The sequence below is a fragment of the Callorhinchus milii genome, unplaced genomic scaffold (assembly GCF_018977255.1).
Source record: "Callorhinchus milii isolate IMCB2004 unplaced genomic scaffold, IMCB_Cmil_1.0 Scaffold6, whole genome shotgun sequence".
Taxonomy (NCBI): Eukaryota; Metazoa; Chordata; class Chondrichthyes; order Chimaeriformes; family Callorhinchidae; genus Callorhinchus; species Callorhinchus milii.
This window is the reverse complement of record NW_024704747.1, coordinates 20,218,884-20,238,060: the sequence shown is the minus strand read 5'-3', so window position 1 is coordinate 20,238,060 and position 19,177 is coordinate 20,218,884. Positions and strand designations below refer to the sequence as shown.

At 40.6% G+C, this 19,177-nt stretch overlaps 1 protein-coding gene across 2 annotated transcripts in view; it reads right to left on the bottom strand.

Moving 5' to 3' along the window:
- cps1 (carbamoyl-phosphate synthase 1, mitochondrial) overlaps positions 1-19,177 on the bottom strand; it is an 89,320-nt gene that overhangs the window by 22,399 nt on the left and 47,744 nt on the right. For both annotated transcript variants that reach the window (XM_007900136.2, XM_007900135.2), the window contains exons 25-32: positions 16,745-16,926; positions 14,055-14,249; positions 12,250-12,317; positions 11,439-11,514; positions 8,339-8,416; positions 6,416-6,523; positions 4,783-4,872; positions 1,394-1,564 (exon numbers count right to left, since the gene is read on the bottom strand). In XM_007900136.2, the coding sequence (XP_007898327.1) occupies positions 1,394-1,564; positions 4,783-4,872; positions 6,416-6,523; positions 8,339-8,416; positions 11,439-11,514; positions 12,250-12,317; positions 14,055-14,249; positions 16,745-16,926 (968 nt within the window). The remainder of the gene's footprint in view (positions 1-1,393; positions 1,565-4,782; positions 4,873-6,415; positions 6,524-8,338; positions 8,417-11,438; positions 11,515-12,249; positions 12,318-14,054; positions 14,250-16,744; positions 16,927-19,177) is intronic.

Genomic DNA, 19,177 nt, shown 5'->3' with positions numbered 1-19,177 from the left:
TGTCCTGTTCAACAAGCTCCCAGTTAAAATTAGTCATTCACTTCAAGGCTGGTTGAGGAACATTGCTGTGCACAAATTGGCTGATGTGCCACCCATCAAAATACACTCACTACACATTGCATTAAATTCCATGAAGAGCTTTGAATCATCCTCCCAATATGAAAGTCACTATATCAAACGCAAGAATAATTTTTTTTAGCTCCCATAACCTGCTCACACAAAGGTGAATTCAGCAGTTTGCAAATCCAAATGGCATATATATATATACACACACACACATACTACATATACTATGTAATATATATACACACAATAATATATGTAATATACTATAATATATATAATATATATTGAAGACAAAAGTAACATGCAATACCATGAAAATAACCTGGACACCTCAACACAAAATCTGAACAAGGCAGATGCTTTAACTTCCTGCTTTGCAATGCTGGCCTGAGGCCAAATCTTACAGAAGGTGGAGATGCACTCAATAAAAAGGAGATCGACTCTATTCAATCTACGTTTATATAGTGCAAACAGAGTCATAATGAAGTTGCATTAATAACTCATCAGTCTCAATCACCGAGAGACCTATCCTGAGAAAGTAAATGGGATTGTAGTATGGATGCATATTTGTCAGACACATGACAATGTTTCTGTCATAGTCAAGGTCAATTGAGCAGTCCGTGAAGCTGGTCACGATGAGATATTTTTGCATTTCTTTATCATGATTCAACACAGCATTCTCATCAGCTTTACTGACTTGTCATATCAAATGTCATACCAAGTGATAAAGCACCACTGGCTTCATCACACTGCTAGTTACATAACCTCCATCCAACACAAGCCTCCTGAAGTCCAAATATCGCTTAAAAAAAAAACACAGCTATCATTAACGGCTGCTGTATTTTTAAATGGACAGACCAGGGCATATTATAAACCGGCCCTGAGAAATTCCGAGATTCCACTAGCCGGCAAGTCTGTTTTGCTTTAAAATGCAAAATTGTGCAGAATTGTGGAAATTTCTTAAACTTGGTTTGTTTTCTTAAAGACTTTTTTTTATATATATATATACACACACAACACTTGAAAAGGGTGTCCTGGCCAACAATGCTCCCACGTAAAAAAAAGATAATTTGTTTCATGACTATTTGTGGGATATTGCTATGCACAAATGAGCTACCTACAAATACAGTCCACTTCACAGTAAATCCTCTGAAACACTTTGAGACATCCTCCTGACATGAAAAGTGCTATACCAAATGCAAAGATATTTTTTTAAGAGGTTAGTGATAGATTAGAGGTTGGTGATGGACTTGCCATTTGAACCTTTTTTATTGTATATTAATGGTTAATTCTCTGTTACATTAACATGATCAACAATTCAGGATACCTTGATGCCCACGTAGTCTGTAGGAATAAAAGGGTTCTCCAGTGATGGCAGGCAGGACTCATCCAGGCTTTCTCCGACCATCACTCTTGTGGCCACGTTGATGAGATCGACACCAATAGTCTTTGAGACGAAGGGACAGGACCTGGATGCCCTGAGGTTACACTCGATCACCTGACAACCACAACACATGCAGAAGTTAGTAACAAATTAGTAGTAACTAGACTTAACTCAGCATGATTTCATGTTTTCAAAGGCTAGACACACAAGTGACCCCTTGGATGTTGAACCTCACTGGATGGATACACTGTACAGTCTTTTAGCCTGACTAACAAGTGCAGAACGATGAGAGATGTGCAATCACCGGGATTCTATGAGTCAGATTCTCCCAATTATATCAAAAGGGGAGGGGCTAGGGAGAAATCTGTCCCAGATTTATTAAGTTAGGATGATGGGAGATGTACTTCCCGATGGAACACAGATCACATTCTACAAAGCAGCTGTGCAATTCGGTCAATTCTATGCAAAACTTTTACAGTTCCAAAAAAAAACTAATTCTGAATTGCAGTCACACTCAAAACACTGATTTCACTATTTAGTCAAAGAAAGTTTCAATTATTTGGGCTTCACTGTGCACTGCTCTGGATGTATTTGGGATTGATGTGTATACTTAATGATTTAAATGCTAGTCAGAAGAACTGTCACATCTGAACAAGCAATTCAATCTGAACCTCACAAGAAGCCCAAAAGTTATAACCATTATTTTTTTGTGTTCATCAAGTTGAGGATTGTCAGTTCTGGGTGACTAGAGCACTTTTTATATGTAATCGAGTGCTTATGTTTCATAGTCAATATAGCATGGATTAGATTCTACTAATCTACTACAACAATACATTAACCCCAAATACAGAAGAGGTTTACTGCCTCCTGATGATTCTGACATTAACTTCCCAAATTACTCATTTTTGAAAACTCGCTGATTAAAACTGACAATGTAATGTCACCGAGTATCCAATTATCCAGACTCATTGCCTTTTGAATTTTTGCAGCAAACAGAGATCTTCACTTCCAGTGTGTGTGTGTGGGTGTCGGGAGGACTTCTCAAAGAGCCTCACAGTGAAGGACGGGTAATCAAGCTGGAAATGAAAGCTAAGGGGGTGGGGGGAGAAAGATGACAGAATTAGCTGTCAAAGACATGCGACTTGAAAGAGGGGAGGAAGTGTGATGGAGGCACTCTGGAATCGAGTTCCACAGAACTGGGAAGGGGCGCAAAAGGCAGGGGGACATGAAGCAGGCCTGTGTTTGCTAATAAATTGCTAATAATGCTGGTTTCAGAAAGACTGATGGGTGCCTGTAAATACCTAGTTATACAGTGTTGCTCCACTGATCATATTTTTCAGTTACAAGTATGTGTTCAGCCATTTACCTTGAAAGAGGTTATTTAATAGCTATATGATCACAGATCCCATGAATATATCAAACAGGTGATTTGTATTAGTAACAGTCAAGTACGTCAAAAGCGCACCACCGTTGAGTTTTCACTGAATTTTAATTTAAGGGTTCAGAGATCCAATGTTTTGAGCCCTGTATAAAGTCTGTATGTTTGCCATTAAATATTAACTATTATTAGATCATAGTAGCGTGGTGTAGCAGGATGTGCATTTGCACTGGTGATTTCCCCAGATAGGATGTTCTCAGTCTCGGCCATCCTTTCCAGAATGAGCAGAGGCGAGGCAGTCTCCTCTGGGAAAGGAAGGAGAGGAAGATCGGAGGATGAACAACCCAGCACTGCTCCTCTACACTCAGTGGTTGTAGAGCAAGCGAGAGAGACACACAGAGAGAGAGCAGGGCAGGCAGGGCTCTGGGTTTGCTTGACTGCCTCTCAGCCAGGAAACCATGTGTGAGAATCAAGCTGGCAACAGAAACACTGTATTGCCAGTCAGGGATTTTATTTATATATAATTTGTATTCAAACATTGTCGATTTGAATTCCATACTCCGCAGTCAGTAAAACCATGTTATAGGGATCGAAAGTGCACATTTCGTCTAGTTGGTACAATCATTGATCTCAGCGGTGTGCCGAGAGCGATTTCCCCCATTATAAAGCCACACTGGGAAGGTCAGTAACTTTACCGAATGGTACAAATTGATCTCCTCCCCCAACCCACTCCCCCCCCCACCACCAGTTATTCTGTGTGTAAACTGATGTCACTTTGTTAAACCAAATTAGCATTTCATCTCTGAGCATTGTGCGTGTGAGCTAGTGGAAGCGGCCATTCTCCCAGCTATTCGATCACTGCACAGTCACTCATGAAATGTCACTTACACATTTCATACTGAGCAACAGAGCTTCAGTTAAAACTGCCTGAAGCGTTTCAAGGCCTGACAAGAATGATTTATTGCAGCCTTTGCATCAAACCACCGCTTTATCGGGTTGTGTAAAGTCACCAAACATGAAAACTGAAGATCAGACAGAAACATTAGAAGCCAGATATAGAAACACAGCCTCTCACCAGTCTGCAACATGAAGTGCAGATGGAATATTTAATCTCAGCGTTTCAGATTTTAAAAAAACGCGACTGACGGGAAAATTGGTTATTGTGTGCTGTTGATGACCTGTGAGCTAGATCCAAGCCTTGATCAGGCTAGAAAAAGTAGGTACAAAAAGGCAGTAAATTGCAACTATCACAGGAACATCAGTACTGAAAATAAAAAAGCTGATCCCAAATAGTCATATTATTTCTTTCACTGCATTACTCTTTCACCGCTCGTTTTAATTGCTGTGAATGTTTCTCTCTTCTTTCATAGTCACCTGATAGGAGCTCACAGTGCTCACTTTCTTCCAAACACCTGGGTTGTCGAGGTATTTCATTTATTGTGAATTGTGAGGGAAAAGATGCAACAGAGAAATTTGTAATCTTGTGTAATGCGCTTCAATGGAACATCAGTTTTTTTTAAAATATCATGTTCAATTTTCTTTCCTGTCATATTGTTTTAATAATGACTTTCAAAAGAGAATTGGATATATACTTGAAAAGGAAAAAATTGCAAGACTGTGGGGAAAGAGCAGGGAAGTGGGACTAATTGGATAGCTCTTTCAAAGAGTCGGCACAATGGGCCAAATGGCCCCAGCAGCCAAAAGGTTGGACCACCATGACTTAAGACTTAAAATAAGGTAAAGAGGGAGCTTTACAATTCAATACAAATGGACTAATAAGTAAAGATGCTATGATCAGAGGTAGGAATAGCTGAACAATAACTAAAAACACAGAAACCAGTAACACAAGCAAAGGGAATGATCACCAACTGGGTTATTGGATCCTTTTAAACATCAAACTAAAATAAGACACATTACGAGTTTTCAAATAAATAATCAACACAAAGTTGCTTACCATTACATCGTTTCCTTTGACAAGAAACTGGACGTTAAATGGGCCAGAAATCTCAAACGCTTTGGATATTTTCTTCGTAGCTATTTTCACCTGAACAAGAAGAGCGTTTAAATAAACGTCCAATTTTCATCTACAGAATTCTAACCTGTATTGAAATATACTGCAGCGTGAGAAGGTGACACTGTAATCATTGGGTTTTTAAGATTGTTTTACTGTGCGGGTTGAAGTTTGTAATGATGAGATGATATGATCTCACCAATGCCAGACATGCTCTACCGTGCTCAGAGTGAATGGGAATGCTTCCTCCTACACCCTCCCCCTCCAATAAGTTGTATTTTGTAGGTGATCAAGGTTGTTTTTGGAGCCTGCACCAGTCAAAGTCCTGTCATGAACCTCCAAAGATTTCCTCTCGTTACCTATGATATCGTACAAAGTTAAATACCACTGCAACCCTCAATAAGGCTTGATTTGTTTACATACTCATATCACATGCAAAACACAGGCATCAAACATATTTCTAGTTCGTTGCTCCTAAAACTGTTCTTAACTGAATCTGCCTCTCCCGGTGCTGCTGATGGATCTGATCCAAACACTGGAGAGTGTACTACAGTAAACTGCTGTTAAACTACTTGCTCTTAAGTAGAGTAACCAACCAGCAAAGCAGAACAGTACTTTCTTCCAACAGAAACCAGGAAACTTATTGTGAGCTACTGAAACAGAACCTGCTGAAACAATGGGCGATTAAATAATTTGGAGGATTTGTTAGGCTATTATTGGTTAATGGAGCAAAATACCATTTACAAAGATACAAGGTTATCTCATACACCAGTTATTGTGCAGGTACAAGGCCACTTCTTGATGACCATGTGCCACAGAACCCAGTTATGTTGACTGCGTACATTTGCAACTTTACGCCATAACTTGGTTATGGATTATATTCCCTAGAGCTGAGGAGGTTAAGGAGCAATGTGGCTGAGGCATTTTTAGAAAAAAATGATAAGAATTGACAAGTTAGATCAGGAAATGACCCTTCACTCCAGTGTGGGATCCGAAGGTAGGGGATACAAACTTTACAGTACAACTGAGACTGTCATGAATGAAATCGGGAAGGCTTGCGAGAATGTAGAATTCACTGCCTCCGATAGGTGCAGATTCGAGTGGAATGTTTGCAAAAAGTGTTGGAAACTGGGATTAAAATGTACACCATGTGCGAGAGAATGATGAAATAGTCTTGACAGACCAAATCGGCTGTAGTATAACAGGAGTATCAGATCGCTGAGGGGAACAAACTGCAGATGACAACTGGAAGCTTGTACAATGTTTAAATGCAATTCAAGTGCAACAAAATATGCATAGCAGTTCCACAAGCTGTCATTATGTGCGTGTGTTTGTTTTATATATATTAAAATATTTAAATATAATATTTAACAACATGCATTTATATAGCGCTCCTCACACAGGTTAGAGTCCCAGAGCACTTAAATATATATACACATATATATTACATAATATAAATAATATATAATAATATATATATGGATGGGGTTGTGCAAAAATAATCCTGATCGCCTTAGCATGAAAACACTGTCCAAATAATGACCTAAAGATGAATAAAGGAGATGGGTTTCCTGACCTTCTCTATTGCTCCTTGGCTAATGGTCTGTGCCGGGAGGATCAGTGTCGCATCTCCAGAATGAACACCAGCATCTTCCACATGTTCTGTGATAGCATGAGCCACAACCTGGCATATGCGGAAACAAAAAGTCCAAGTTACCAACAAATACAAATCTGCACAAAAGATCACAATATGGATTTTACATTACGAAAAGTGAAATGCTTCTCACAGATTGCTGCACAGCAGGACTCTCAGTCTCTTATGTAAGCTGTTCTTTTGTGCCTTGCTAAACACTAATTGATTTTTTGAGCTCCTTCATTGTGTCATTTGATTGTGGACAGATTTCCCAGCTTTGTAATGAAATTGCTTTGTCCTATCTAAATTACCTATGGTTTCCATGGAAACTTAGTTGGTCAATGAGATAAAGCTTTCAGTCTTTTATTTTCTGCCTTTCCCTCCATCCCACAATCAGCAGACACAGCTTCACAATTACAATTTACAGAAGTGGCCTCAGCATCAACCCATCTCAGACAGCTATTACTAGTGGGTTTGGGTGTCTGCTTGGCTCAGATACTATCGCTCTCGTCCCCGAGTGAGAAGGTTGTGAATTCAAACCCCACATCGGAAGTTTCAACTCAACAACAACATGCATTTATATAGCGCCCCTCACGCAGGGTCATGTCCTAGGGCACTTGGTTTAGCATAAGGTAACACTCCAATACAGTGTTGGAGGAGCGCTGCATTGCCAGAACTACTGTCCTTCAGATGAGACTTTAAACCGAGTTCCTGTCTGTTACTATTTGAAAAGAGACTGTCTCCTGGTGTCCTGGCCAATAATCCCCCAAATAAAATTGGTCATTCAATTCATGAATGTTTAGGGGACATTGTCATATGCAGGTTTGGCTGCTGTATTTACCTACAAAATATACAGCCACTACACTTTACAGTATATTCTGAGAATCGCTTTCAGATGCCTCCTGATGTGAAATGCAACACCCCTTAGCTGGAATGTCAAGCTAGACTATAAACTCAAAGTCCGAACACGGGACTTGAACCACAAACTACTGACTCAGAGGTCAGTGTACTACAGCTCAGCCAGGGCAACAACATCTCACCAAATCCCTCAAACCTCTCCTTACAGCATTTCAATTGTGATCAGTTCCACTGAATCATCATCATCCACTGAAATGGACTGTATTGTGTCATTCAAACATTTTTGTAGCACAGTTGCCCAAAACCTGAAGTAGAATGAAGACCACACTTCTGGGCACCACAATTTTGGAGAGGGTGCAAAGGAGATTTACCAGGATGGTACCAGGAATGAGGGACTTCAGTTATGAGAGGCTCGAGAAGCTAGAATTATTCTCCTTGGAGCAGAGAAGTTTAAGGAGCCAATTTAATAGAGATGTTCAAAATTATGAGGGGATTTGAAAGGATAAACAGAGAGAAACTGTTTCCACTGGCAGGTGGGTCGGTAACTAGAGAACACAGATTTAAAATAGTTGGCAAAAGAACCAGAGGGGAGGCGAGAATAATTGTTTTTAAAACACAGCGAGTTATTCGGATCTGGAATGCATTGCCTAAAAGGGTAGTGGAAGCTGATTTGCTAACAACTCAAGAGAAGTAGATAAATATTTGGGGAGGGTAAATTTGCATGGCTATGGGGAGAGAGCAGAGGAGTGGGATTGATTTGGATAGCTCTTTCAAAGAGCTAGCATGGACACAATGGGCTGAATGGCCTCCTTCTGTGTTTATGTAACTCCATGAAGATGCAAGACACAATTCAAGTTCCCAGGAAAGTAAATGAAACAACCTAAGATTCAAAACTAGATGGGACACATTTATATGGTTATGAGGTTGCACTGCTTGATTCCACCCAAACCAGTTGTCCTGTGGTTGTGTTCAAAAATAGAACATTACTGAATCAAAGATTACACCTACCCTCCCATCCTTCGACACTGCATCCACTTCTACTTCTCTGGCTCCTTCGATGAATTTGGTGATAACAACTGGATATTCCTGCATGAAAGAGAAAACAAGTTAGTCTAAGGCAAGTTAATTTCTCTGATATTTCACACCAATAGCAATTCTCAGAGAGGAATCAGAAACCCCACAAGTGACAAATCATTTCTCAGTGAGAAATAAATAAATCTTTATTGCTTTAAAGATTGTAAAGGCAAAAGCTCTGACAGTTCAGTAAGTTTATCCAGGAAGTGAATAAGCTGTAACAGACTGGCAGAGTCCCAGATTTGATGACTGCTCTGTGTCCAATGCCTTGGGACGTCCTCCTGACGTGAAAGGTGCTATATAAATGTAATTTGTTGTTGTTGCTGCTTAACTAATCTCAACCGTGGTGACACTTGCTGCAATTAATCTCAGTGGCTCCGAGTTGGGGAGCGACAAACTAGCCACAGTTCCCATTTCTGATGCTAACTAATAATAAAAATAATAATCCTTGTATTTGATATTGTGCCTTTTATGCCGAGAACATCTCAAAGCACTTCTCAATGTTCCGTGAAGCGTCGTGACTGTGTATTTGTAGACACTGGGGGAAACCCACTTCTCTTTTTCAAAAGGGATCTTTAACATCACCTGAACTGGAAGATGGGACATCAGTTTTTTTTGTTTCATCTGAAGGAAAGCATTTCATTGCTCACCTCAGCCTAGACTCTGAGCTCAATGTCAGAGGCAAGAGTTAGAAACCAGTACTGAAAAGAGCCAACAAATGGAACCTGACTTGCTAGTGATATCCCCAATTATCAAATATCTAGCCGACACTCATTGTTAAGGCTAATATATAAATAGTGGCCACTCGGGGAAGATGCTGAAGAGTGTTTAAGGCCTGTCAAACTGTATCCCTCACACCAGAAGCAAAGGAGAAGGAAAAACTGGGCAGGAGAGAGGAAAATTTGCAAGAAAGAACCAAATAGCATTGCAAGGGCAAGCCCAGAAAAGAAAAGTAGCAAATTTCCATTTTTAGCCTTTAGGGACAAGATGGTACAATCAATCTTTGCACAAAGCAAGATCGGGTGATAAAAAGCATTATTATCAACATAATCTAAAACTGGTTGTGGTCTGAAGCCTTACTTTATGTGTTCAGCACTCATTATTTTTAAAAGGTGGACCTTAGAGAAAGCATAGCAAATGGGAAGTCCTGTCTGTATGTGCGTGTGGGCCCAATTGAAATCCCCTTTCCTCGCGATACGACAAAACAATCATTCGTCTCCTAAAACCATACGTGGCTGATGGCACTTCAAAAAGCATCCATCCCGCTGTGTGTGACTGTAGATCAATTCCTGTTGTGGTGCATTCTCAATTCAAGGTGACTCGTTTCCATGGGTACATCATTTTGCCCAGGAGGCACCTTATTACAGCAATAAAGCAAACCAAATTTGTCATACAGACAAGGGGACTAATTTACTCCATTTTCAAGGCTAGTAGTTTGTGAAATGTACACTAGCACTTAATTAGAGCTCTCGGAGGGCAAGACAAGCGTGTCTCTACCAATGAATCAATTGGCAGACAGAGAACTCTGGGCATATTCTTCTTCTTGGATTTTTTTTAAAAAAACTGGAAAGGAACATGTGTATGAATCAGAAGGGCAGATAAGCACATTTCTGCACAGCACTAACAAACATGCAGGTTGAATAACAAGCCATTCTGGGTATTTTTATTTTGTTGCATTTCCTCCTCCTTCCCCACTTCTCATCTGTTGTCCTAGGTTTGGACAATGCGTCAGGCCTTTCCACAGCGCCACTGAAATGCAGACAACATGGCTGCAATGAGTAACCTGCTGGAAGATGTACTTCAGTGTCCTGGACATAATAGCCTTCAAGCAAGACGGGCTGAAGAATTTATTCTCATTCGTCACCCACCCAGATAACAGGGGCCAAAAATTTCTCATGGTCTTAGCCTTATGACCATGGTACGATTGTACGTAATGTTGTATAATTCTTAATGCCCTCTTAATTTGGATCAGCTTTGAATTTAGGAACTTTCCTTTAGTGCAGTTATGATTGGAACTGAGAGATAGTGAAGCTAGTCCCTGTTCTCTGGCACTAACTGTTAGGGAAGTTTCACTTGGTACGATCACACTGCTAGCATCATATTGCATTCCTCCCACCATTCCAATTTCCTCCCCCCTCCTCTCTCCTGAAGTCATCGCGTGCAGTTCTAAGGGCATCAATCATCTTCCAATCCCTCATCCAAGTGAACATTCTTCATATGCAACCACAAATAGTGAGTGTTATTCAGCTATTAAACCGCAAGAGTTGAAATCAAGAACAAAGCAACAAATTACTTTTGTATAGTGCCTTTCATGTCAGGAGAATGTCCCAAAGTCAGGCCCAATCCCCTCCTCCCTGGGAACACAGGTACACATTTATCTGCTTTTAAGGTCCACACACCCACCATGTATTTAAGCAAATCATTAGAGGTCCTGCCATTACTTTTACACATCTGCAAAATTAATTGCTGAGAATGTAACAACTAACAGCCTTTAACCCACCAGCTATTAATGGTCAACTAGCGGAGTGGTCATTTGTCGACATTAGCCAAGCTACTGCATTAACTGCGTTGACAAAACCAAGAATTTACTCAAATAAAAGCTGCACAGGACACATCTTAGATGGGGTCCCTAAAGTCTGAAGGAAAAGGTTGATTTCAACCTTTCACCCTCTCGCTTCTTCCTTTTGTCAAATGCATTACAAGAGAAAGAAAGTAAGAGAGAGAGAGAGAATTTTAGTTAGCAAAACAGCTTTACTAAAGCAAGCAGTAGACTATTTAATCTGGAAGATGCGTATTAAAAGGTGCAGATGAAAATGATTAGCCAATACATTTCAAAAGTGCTTCAGATTGCACTTCTGACAAGAGCAAGCCTGCAATTTGTTGCTGGTGAAGAGAGAATCAATAGAGCAGCTGCAGGAAGAGTCGACTCCCGGCTGCTGACAACAGCAGAAATGGCTTTACAGAGATCAGCATTGCGATAAGAACAATCAATATCAAAAACACAAGACCAACATGGAGTAAAGCGTTAAGATACCTGAGAAACACGGGCTGCCTCAGCCAAGAATCTCTTCATCTCCTCCTCTCCATGTGCCACGTTCATGGCTGAACCACTGGAGGGGAGGGCAAAAAATAAAGATCATGAATAGCAACCTTTTGAACACCTGCTGGAACTAAAACTTGTCGCTGGGTTCAGTCAGTGAGTGTGGTCTTTATACATACACCTTACTGACGCTATTGAAGTCACAAGAGAAGGAATGAAGAGCGAACAACATAGAGACTGCTCAAATAAAATTTACTTCCCAGCATTAGAGGCAGAGGAGGAGTTACCAAGTACACTGAGATATCACACCAGTGTACAAGTGGGATCACGTTTGTCGATTGTCCTACTTGAATATAAACCATCCTTTCTTATACTTTACAGCGCTTCAATGTATGGAGTACTTTGGCCTGAAGTTTCGTCCAAGCAAGTCATTACTTAAGCGGCAACTTGCATTCTGCACAGAATTGATCATCCCTGCTTCCCGCCCCCCCCCCCTCCCTCACTTCCATCAGTAACACCTGATTCAGAAGGGCATTCAGACGCCAATCTCTCAATTAATGCGAGAGAAGAAAAACTGTTCAGCAACTAGAAAACTGTGATAAAAATGAAATGCGACTTATACAGATGCTACATTCTGATTCTCATTTGTTTCCTTATATTTATAGACACTACTCCACTATGTAATAATAATAATCCTTGCATTCGATATTGTGCTTCACAGAATATACTGTAAAGTGAATTGACTGTATATTTGTGGGCAAAACGCAGCAGCTAATTGCGCACAGCAGTGTCCCACAAACATTACCTTAGGACGTAAGAAGGCCTCAGTAAACAGGGGTAACCCACAGTCTCTCCAAACGACAGGGCATCATCCTAGCAAAAGAAAACAGTCAGTAGATACAAGGACCCCATTGGTCTAAATGTAACATGACGGAAGAGGAATCAATTTAGTAAAGTTTGGAGTAAAACAAGACTGTGTTTTTTCTTGCCCTGGCCAGTTTTGCAACTTCAATCACAATCACAGATTTCTTTAAATACAGATTTAAAAAATGCTCCCAAACTGGCAGGTTTTGTTGATTAATAGTAATTTAACTTGCTTCTGAGACAGCTTACTTGAATAATAAATTGAACACGCCTGAGAAAATGACTTGCTGGTGATAAAAAATTGTGCAATTTTCAACTCAAACTAAATTGTATGTGGTTCTTGTTATTACTACTACACCAACTTCTATTCGGCGATCCAAGTTGATGTTTTTCGATAAAGATTGTCAAATTGAAGAAAAAAAAGTCACCAGCAACTATTACCTGTGGTGGATTTTAGTTTAAGAGCAGGCATGAAATATCAGTTTTCTAAATATAAGTGTGTAATTGCTTAAAAATGTTGTGCCAGAAGTAAGATCTTAATGATTTTCAATCTCTCACTTGTCCAGAAGTTGTCTATTGGTATTAAATCAGAATGATACTGTAAACCTTACAGGTAAGTATTTGTAGCAGAAAATTACTATGTTTAAATAGAGAGAAATCAAGGGCACTGCTAATAACAGCCTGGCTCAACGGCAGGACTTGGAGGGACAGACCAGTCACTGGGAGCTGGATTCTTCCCACTCAGCTCCTGTTAAGCCTGCAAGTCAAAGTCCTAATGGATTTTCAACCAGTGCATTAGTACTTGTTGAAAGTCTTAATGGCCCACCTGGACAAGCAGTGGAAAGTTTGCCAAATAATGCTCTTAAGGCAAACTACGTGGTTTTATTTGGTTAAATATCAGGAGTACCCACAACGCACACTCTGAAGTCTCCAAGCCTTAGCTCTTGCCATTCTGTGCTTAATACCCTGTGGAATTGGATAAGCAAGGTGTCTCTCTCCAGGGCAAGAGTACATATTCCATTCGTGACACAAGGTAATTTCCACTTGTAGGCAGCAAGAGCAACCTAAGAATTCCCCGTCTCTTAGTTTTGGCACAGTCAAACCAAAAGTTTGAAAAGCAAGCAGAACAACACAGACAGTAAAGGGATACCATGTTGTGGTCCGGATTAGAATACCTTTCTCAATTTGGCAGCAGACTCCACGTGGAAAATCGGTTTGACCTTTGTCGTTTTTATTCAAGTGGTGATCAATATTCATTGATCAGGTAATAATAATAATAATCCTTGAATTTGATATAGCGCTTTTCACGTCAGGAGGACGTCCCAAAGCGCTTCACAGAACACACTGTAAAGTGTAAAGTAAAGACTGTATATTTGTGGGTGAACGCGGCAGCCAATTGCGCATAGCAATGTCCTACAAACGGTTATGGATTGAAAATGACCAATTTATTATTGTTTTGTTTTTTTGGAGGGATCATTATTAGGCGTGTGGAGTAAGGAAACTTGCCCAAGGTTTCGCCCTCTGCCTGGAATTGAACTCAGGTCTCTCGCTTGCAAGGCGAGTGCTCTAACCACTGAGCTACAGGACTCCAAGTTTGATCTAAATTTGATTTGATCTAAATCAATACAAGTATTGATTTAGATGGGAGTTGGCTGTATTAATATAACCTTTTTTCAATATAATCAGCCCTAGTAGGGCAACATATTTTCCCGTTCAAACACTACCAAAAGTTGTGGCTTGTTTTACCAAGGTGTTGACTGCAGTCCACGGTGCCTGGTTAATATTCAGTTCGTCTAGAACGGCCGAGAAGACGGAACGATCCTCCGCCCGGTCAATCTGGATAGGATTTGTGCCCAGAATATTCACTCCACATTTAGACAACGGAACCGCCAGGTTGTTGGGAATCTGTCCGCCCACAGAGATAATGGAACCAGTGCAGCCCTGAAAGAGAAAAAAAATTAACATCCCAAATTAACTGATGCAAACTAGCAGGGTCTGCTTAGAGGTGACAACGGTTAAGACTAATGGTACAATTCTAGAAGGACAGAACTAATGGGTAGTGTATTGCAGCTATCAATAAATGTTCAGTTCTGCCGCACATACAGGCAAGGTGCATAAGCGAAGGGCCTCACATTTGCCTCAATCTAAGATTCTGTGTGCTTCAAATGTACAGATAACTAAAAGTGGAGTACGTTGATCTTTACAGTAAGACAAGGAGCAGGTTTGTCCAGGAATGAGTGTAGATTTCAACAGATATATTATTGGCTCGAGGTGGTGCAGAGTTAGCCAATAATGAATGTTAAAGTGCACATGTATTAAAGAGAATGGAGAAGGTTTAATACCCACATTTATGTATGGCACAAGGCAAACCGGGTGAGTTGAAACCTCGATAGAAATGTACACCCGTAGCATTAAGCGGTATTTTAACATTTGTGATAACCACACTAATATACAGTCAATTCACTTTACAATCTATTCTGTGAAGCACTTTGTGATGTCTAGAAGACATGAAAAGCGCCATATCAAACGCAAGGATTATTATTATTATTATTATCTGGATAATAGCTAATTGAGAGGCAGTGAAAATGTGCCCTTCCGACCAAAGGCAGTCGAGCAGCCAGCTGGACTGTTGTTGCCCTGCAGATTGTCTTTAATGTAAAAATCATCAGGATACAGGACTACTCAGCCCTCTACGGCCATACTCCAAGGCAAGTGCACCACTAACACCACGTTAACTAAAAACGTTGATGCAGATTTGATTGTGAGACAATCAAAGAAGAGGACATAGGTTTAGAATTGCAAAGGGCAATTTCACAACAGCTATCAGCAAGTACTTCTTTACCCAGAGAGTAGTTAGTGACTGTAATAGGGAAGGGTGGTTGAGGCCAGGATGCTGGGACTCATTTAATGCTGTGATGGCAGGACGGTAGGGAGGATATTCTGGAAGGATGAGATCAAATTCGCTTAAAGGCCCTTTTTCATCCAAACCTCTCTCGTGATCTTGTGAATTCACAACAAAGCGTTACGGTTTCATTCTCAATGTCCAAAGCAATTTTGTAAGATCTTTTACCCCAAAACCTTCCTTTAAAGTTCTACCCCACTAAAAGCAAAGCTACAAGCCCACTCTGATGTGAAATTCTCAGTCTGGTTTGGATACTCTTAAACACGTTGATTTCTGCACGACACCTAACTGACCAAAAAGAAGTGGTTTAATTTAGGCTTGAAACGTTCAGCCCAATCTCCCAGAGTAGACCTTTCTTTTCGATCGCGCATTTGGTCACCTTCCTCCCCCTCCCCCTGGCTCTGTCCCGGGATCTGTTACTGTAAAGCACTCTGAGACTCCATCCTGCATGGAGGGCGCTATGTAAATACAAGTTGTTGTTGTTGACATAACCTCATGAGTCATTTAGTCTTCAGCAGTCACTCAAATATTTATCCTCCCCCACCACCCAAAAAAACTTAAAAAATGAACTGGATGAATTTAGCAAAAGGCTTTAATAGATGGTTTACCAACCTTATGGGGTTAGACATTATTAATCAGGTTGAATAATTCATGGGAAGTCCAGCTATGTTGTGAATTTGTGAACATTCAGGCTGAACCAACAACAGCCCCGTCCTTGAATTTCTTAGCTTGTTTGCCAGTTTTGGGAAACGGAGCTACATAATTAATGAACGTGGGGAATTAAGCTGAAAGTTTCAAAGAAAGTTTCCTTAAAAAAAAACTAAAAGTAAGCAATGCGGAACAAGGATCCAATTGACGTACATCTCTGCAGATGCTGAGGCTCTGCAACTGAGAGGTTCTTCAGAGAAACAAACCTACAGTACAGTAGAATATGCCTCCTGCCAATCCTCTTCAAATCTTCAAACAATGGATTTTGCATGAAATTCCCACAGTGTGGTCAGTCCAGAAACTGAGGCTGGAACATGAGGATTTCCTATTCCAAGGTCCAAACTCAAGACCTAGTCTCAAAGCCCATTGAAGCTGGAATTCTGTCAATGGGTCTTAATTTCACAAATATTTCACTGGAACACTGCTGTAGGCCTGATCAGTAAAAACAGTGGTTGTTTTAGCTAAGTCTTTTTAAAGGAAAACCTATTTTTAGAGATCAGTAATAACCTAGAGCCCAATGTCACCTAGCCAGTCAACTGAAATGATTTAGATTGATCTTTCCATCAAAAAATCTCCCGTTTGCTTTAGTGACTTAACCTTCTCACCTAACCTGACTAGGGAATAAACCTGGAATATGGGAAAAGCATGTTGTGTACGCAGAATCAGAAATCTGCTACCAGAGGGTAAATACCATTAATGTAGTTGGAGTCCTGTGTTTCAGATGGGGCTATGGTGCTGTCAGAGAAGAGCAAAGGAACGAAAACTGTGATGTGAGAAAGGGTCTGAAAGAAGAAACAATTTCTTCTTCAGAGCTGGAATTTCTCACCTCCTGCTGGTAAATGTCCAGGATCCTTTCCAGCGAGAGTTCCTCAAAGTAAAGCCTGTCGCACTCATCAAAGTCCGTGCTTACTGTCTCTGGATTGTGGTTGACGACCACTGTCTTCTTTTGAAGATGTCGTAGGGTTCGAATGCTGGAGACGGCGCACCAATCAAACTCCACACTGCTTCCTGCAGAGACAATCCAGTCTTTATGGCAAAGCAAGCAATCCCTTTCAAAATACAGGCAGTGGGAACCTATCACACTTCAGTGGCAATGGTCACCCTCACACCAAAGGGTCACCCTTTAAAAATTCCCCATTTCTCCCCAACCCCCCCCATATCACACAATGCAAAATGCCATGTGATTGATATAGACTTGTCCAAAGTTACTTATAAAAAGTCAACTAATTTGCATCATGGTTCGAACACTACCTTGTAGTCAAGTCACATTCTATTCCCAAACCTTACACTACACCGGGAGCATTGCAGCCACATCAAGGGCACCCAGGTTGGACCTCTCCTCCTTTTTTATGATCAGATCTGAAAGGCACTGGAGGAAACAAAGCTCGGCTGGGTGGGGGGGTGTATGTTGTTCGCTGTCTCATCTTTGTAAGGGGTCAAGCCACTGTCAACAGAAAAATTCCACTTCGCTCCATGGTTACTCTTTTTGAATACTGCCACAAACCTGCTTCATAGTTGAGGCTGAATTCTGCAATTTGCCAAATTCTGCCCATTCTGAATTCCAAAGAAAATGCACACTCAGATTGGATCACTCCTCTTCCATGCTATTATTCATTATTATTTTTACTTTTTAAATGATTGTGATTATTCCAATTCTTTGCTTTTCGTTTCCTCTTCTAATTAATCGTAGTGGTGGCTGTAAACCTTCTTCACACTTCAAACCTTTCTCTAGCTGGTAGACACTGGCTTTGCCCCTCGACCATCAATATGGATCCCTGTCCAGATCTTCTCCACGGTGATGTTCGTAAACAAGAAGAGACAGCACTTTATATTACTTCCACAATCTACGGTACTATCTCAGACCGCTGGGGGAATAGCTTGTAACCAAGGGGGAATAGCTTGTCACTGTATTAGGAAATCCCATTTTAAAGACATAGCATAGTTTCTAAAAAAAACACAGTAGTAATTTGCAGCAGGTACCATCCCTGTCAGCTGTAAAAAAAATAGATATTTGTACAAACATGGCTATTCTGGGGCATGCATTTGGCATCTCTCTGCCCTCATTTTAATTGTTCCTTCATCTAGCATTTGCTGACTGATCCTTTCTTTCAATTTCATTCTGTGCACATGGTGCCGGTCTACTCATGAAGCATTTGAGATGCCCAATAAACTCCATTACTGAGAGTTCCCTGTCAGGACTAAATTCTACTTCACTTTGTCTATTAACAGCCAGACAATGGAATTTGCAAATAAAAGCACTCAAGTTAGTTAATGCAGTGACCAACACAGAGTAGAGGTGTCTGCCTCTGGAGATATTAGCTATGGTTTCATTCACAGAGCAAATTTAGGCAAAGTCCTAAGAGAGTTCAAACTATGTGCTACACGGTGCCTGGGGGAACCAAGGAGCAAGCATGATCTAGACTGAATGGGTTTTCCTTGTTCCAGACATTAGATTCTTATTCATCAAATCAGCCCAGAAAAGAGCACAAGGGAAGAATCTTTCTGCACCTTAGGGAAGGGGGAATATTAAGTCCATATTTCATCCGGTTCCAGTTTCCCCACCTTAGGCACCTACCTGAAGATCCCCATGTATTTCAATAGCTAAATTGTTTGTGCAGAAGCAAGTATTTGTACAAGCAAGTATATGATTAACACAAATGGAGGAAATTAAGTTGGGCTTAAGCTACCGCTCAAGAAATTGGTAAATTCTTCTGGCCACATTAAAATGCAAAATAAAAAAAAACATTCAACTCCCTTTGGTGTCACAAATCGATTGGAAGCTTTGAACTGAACACCCCCAGGATGCTGTTACTTCACATGTAGGTTTGTACTGCAATTTGCTTTGCTTGTGCAATCAATAAAAGCTGACCCCCGCACGGATTTCTATGAATAAAAAGCACAACAAACAGATGCGGTTCAATAATGCAGTTGTTTTAAAAATTCAGTCAAATTGGGGCTGACAAGTCAGCTTGCATTCCTGAGGGGGTATGCTTTAAAATTGGCTCAATTGTGCATGTGCACCCTGGATACTGCAGCTTTCAGTACTATGCAAATATATGTTGGATTGGGCTGCAGGGACAAGTACTTCTGTTGCTTGGTGTGTTCTGAGTTTTGAAGGAAGCTGGACCATTCATTCCATGAGCCCAATGAAACTTGGATCTTCTCATGTCAAGCTCACGTCCTCAAAATAGATAGTGGTGAAACCATGGAATATTTACTCCACAGAAGAAGGAACATTTGGCCCATTGTGTCTGGTTAT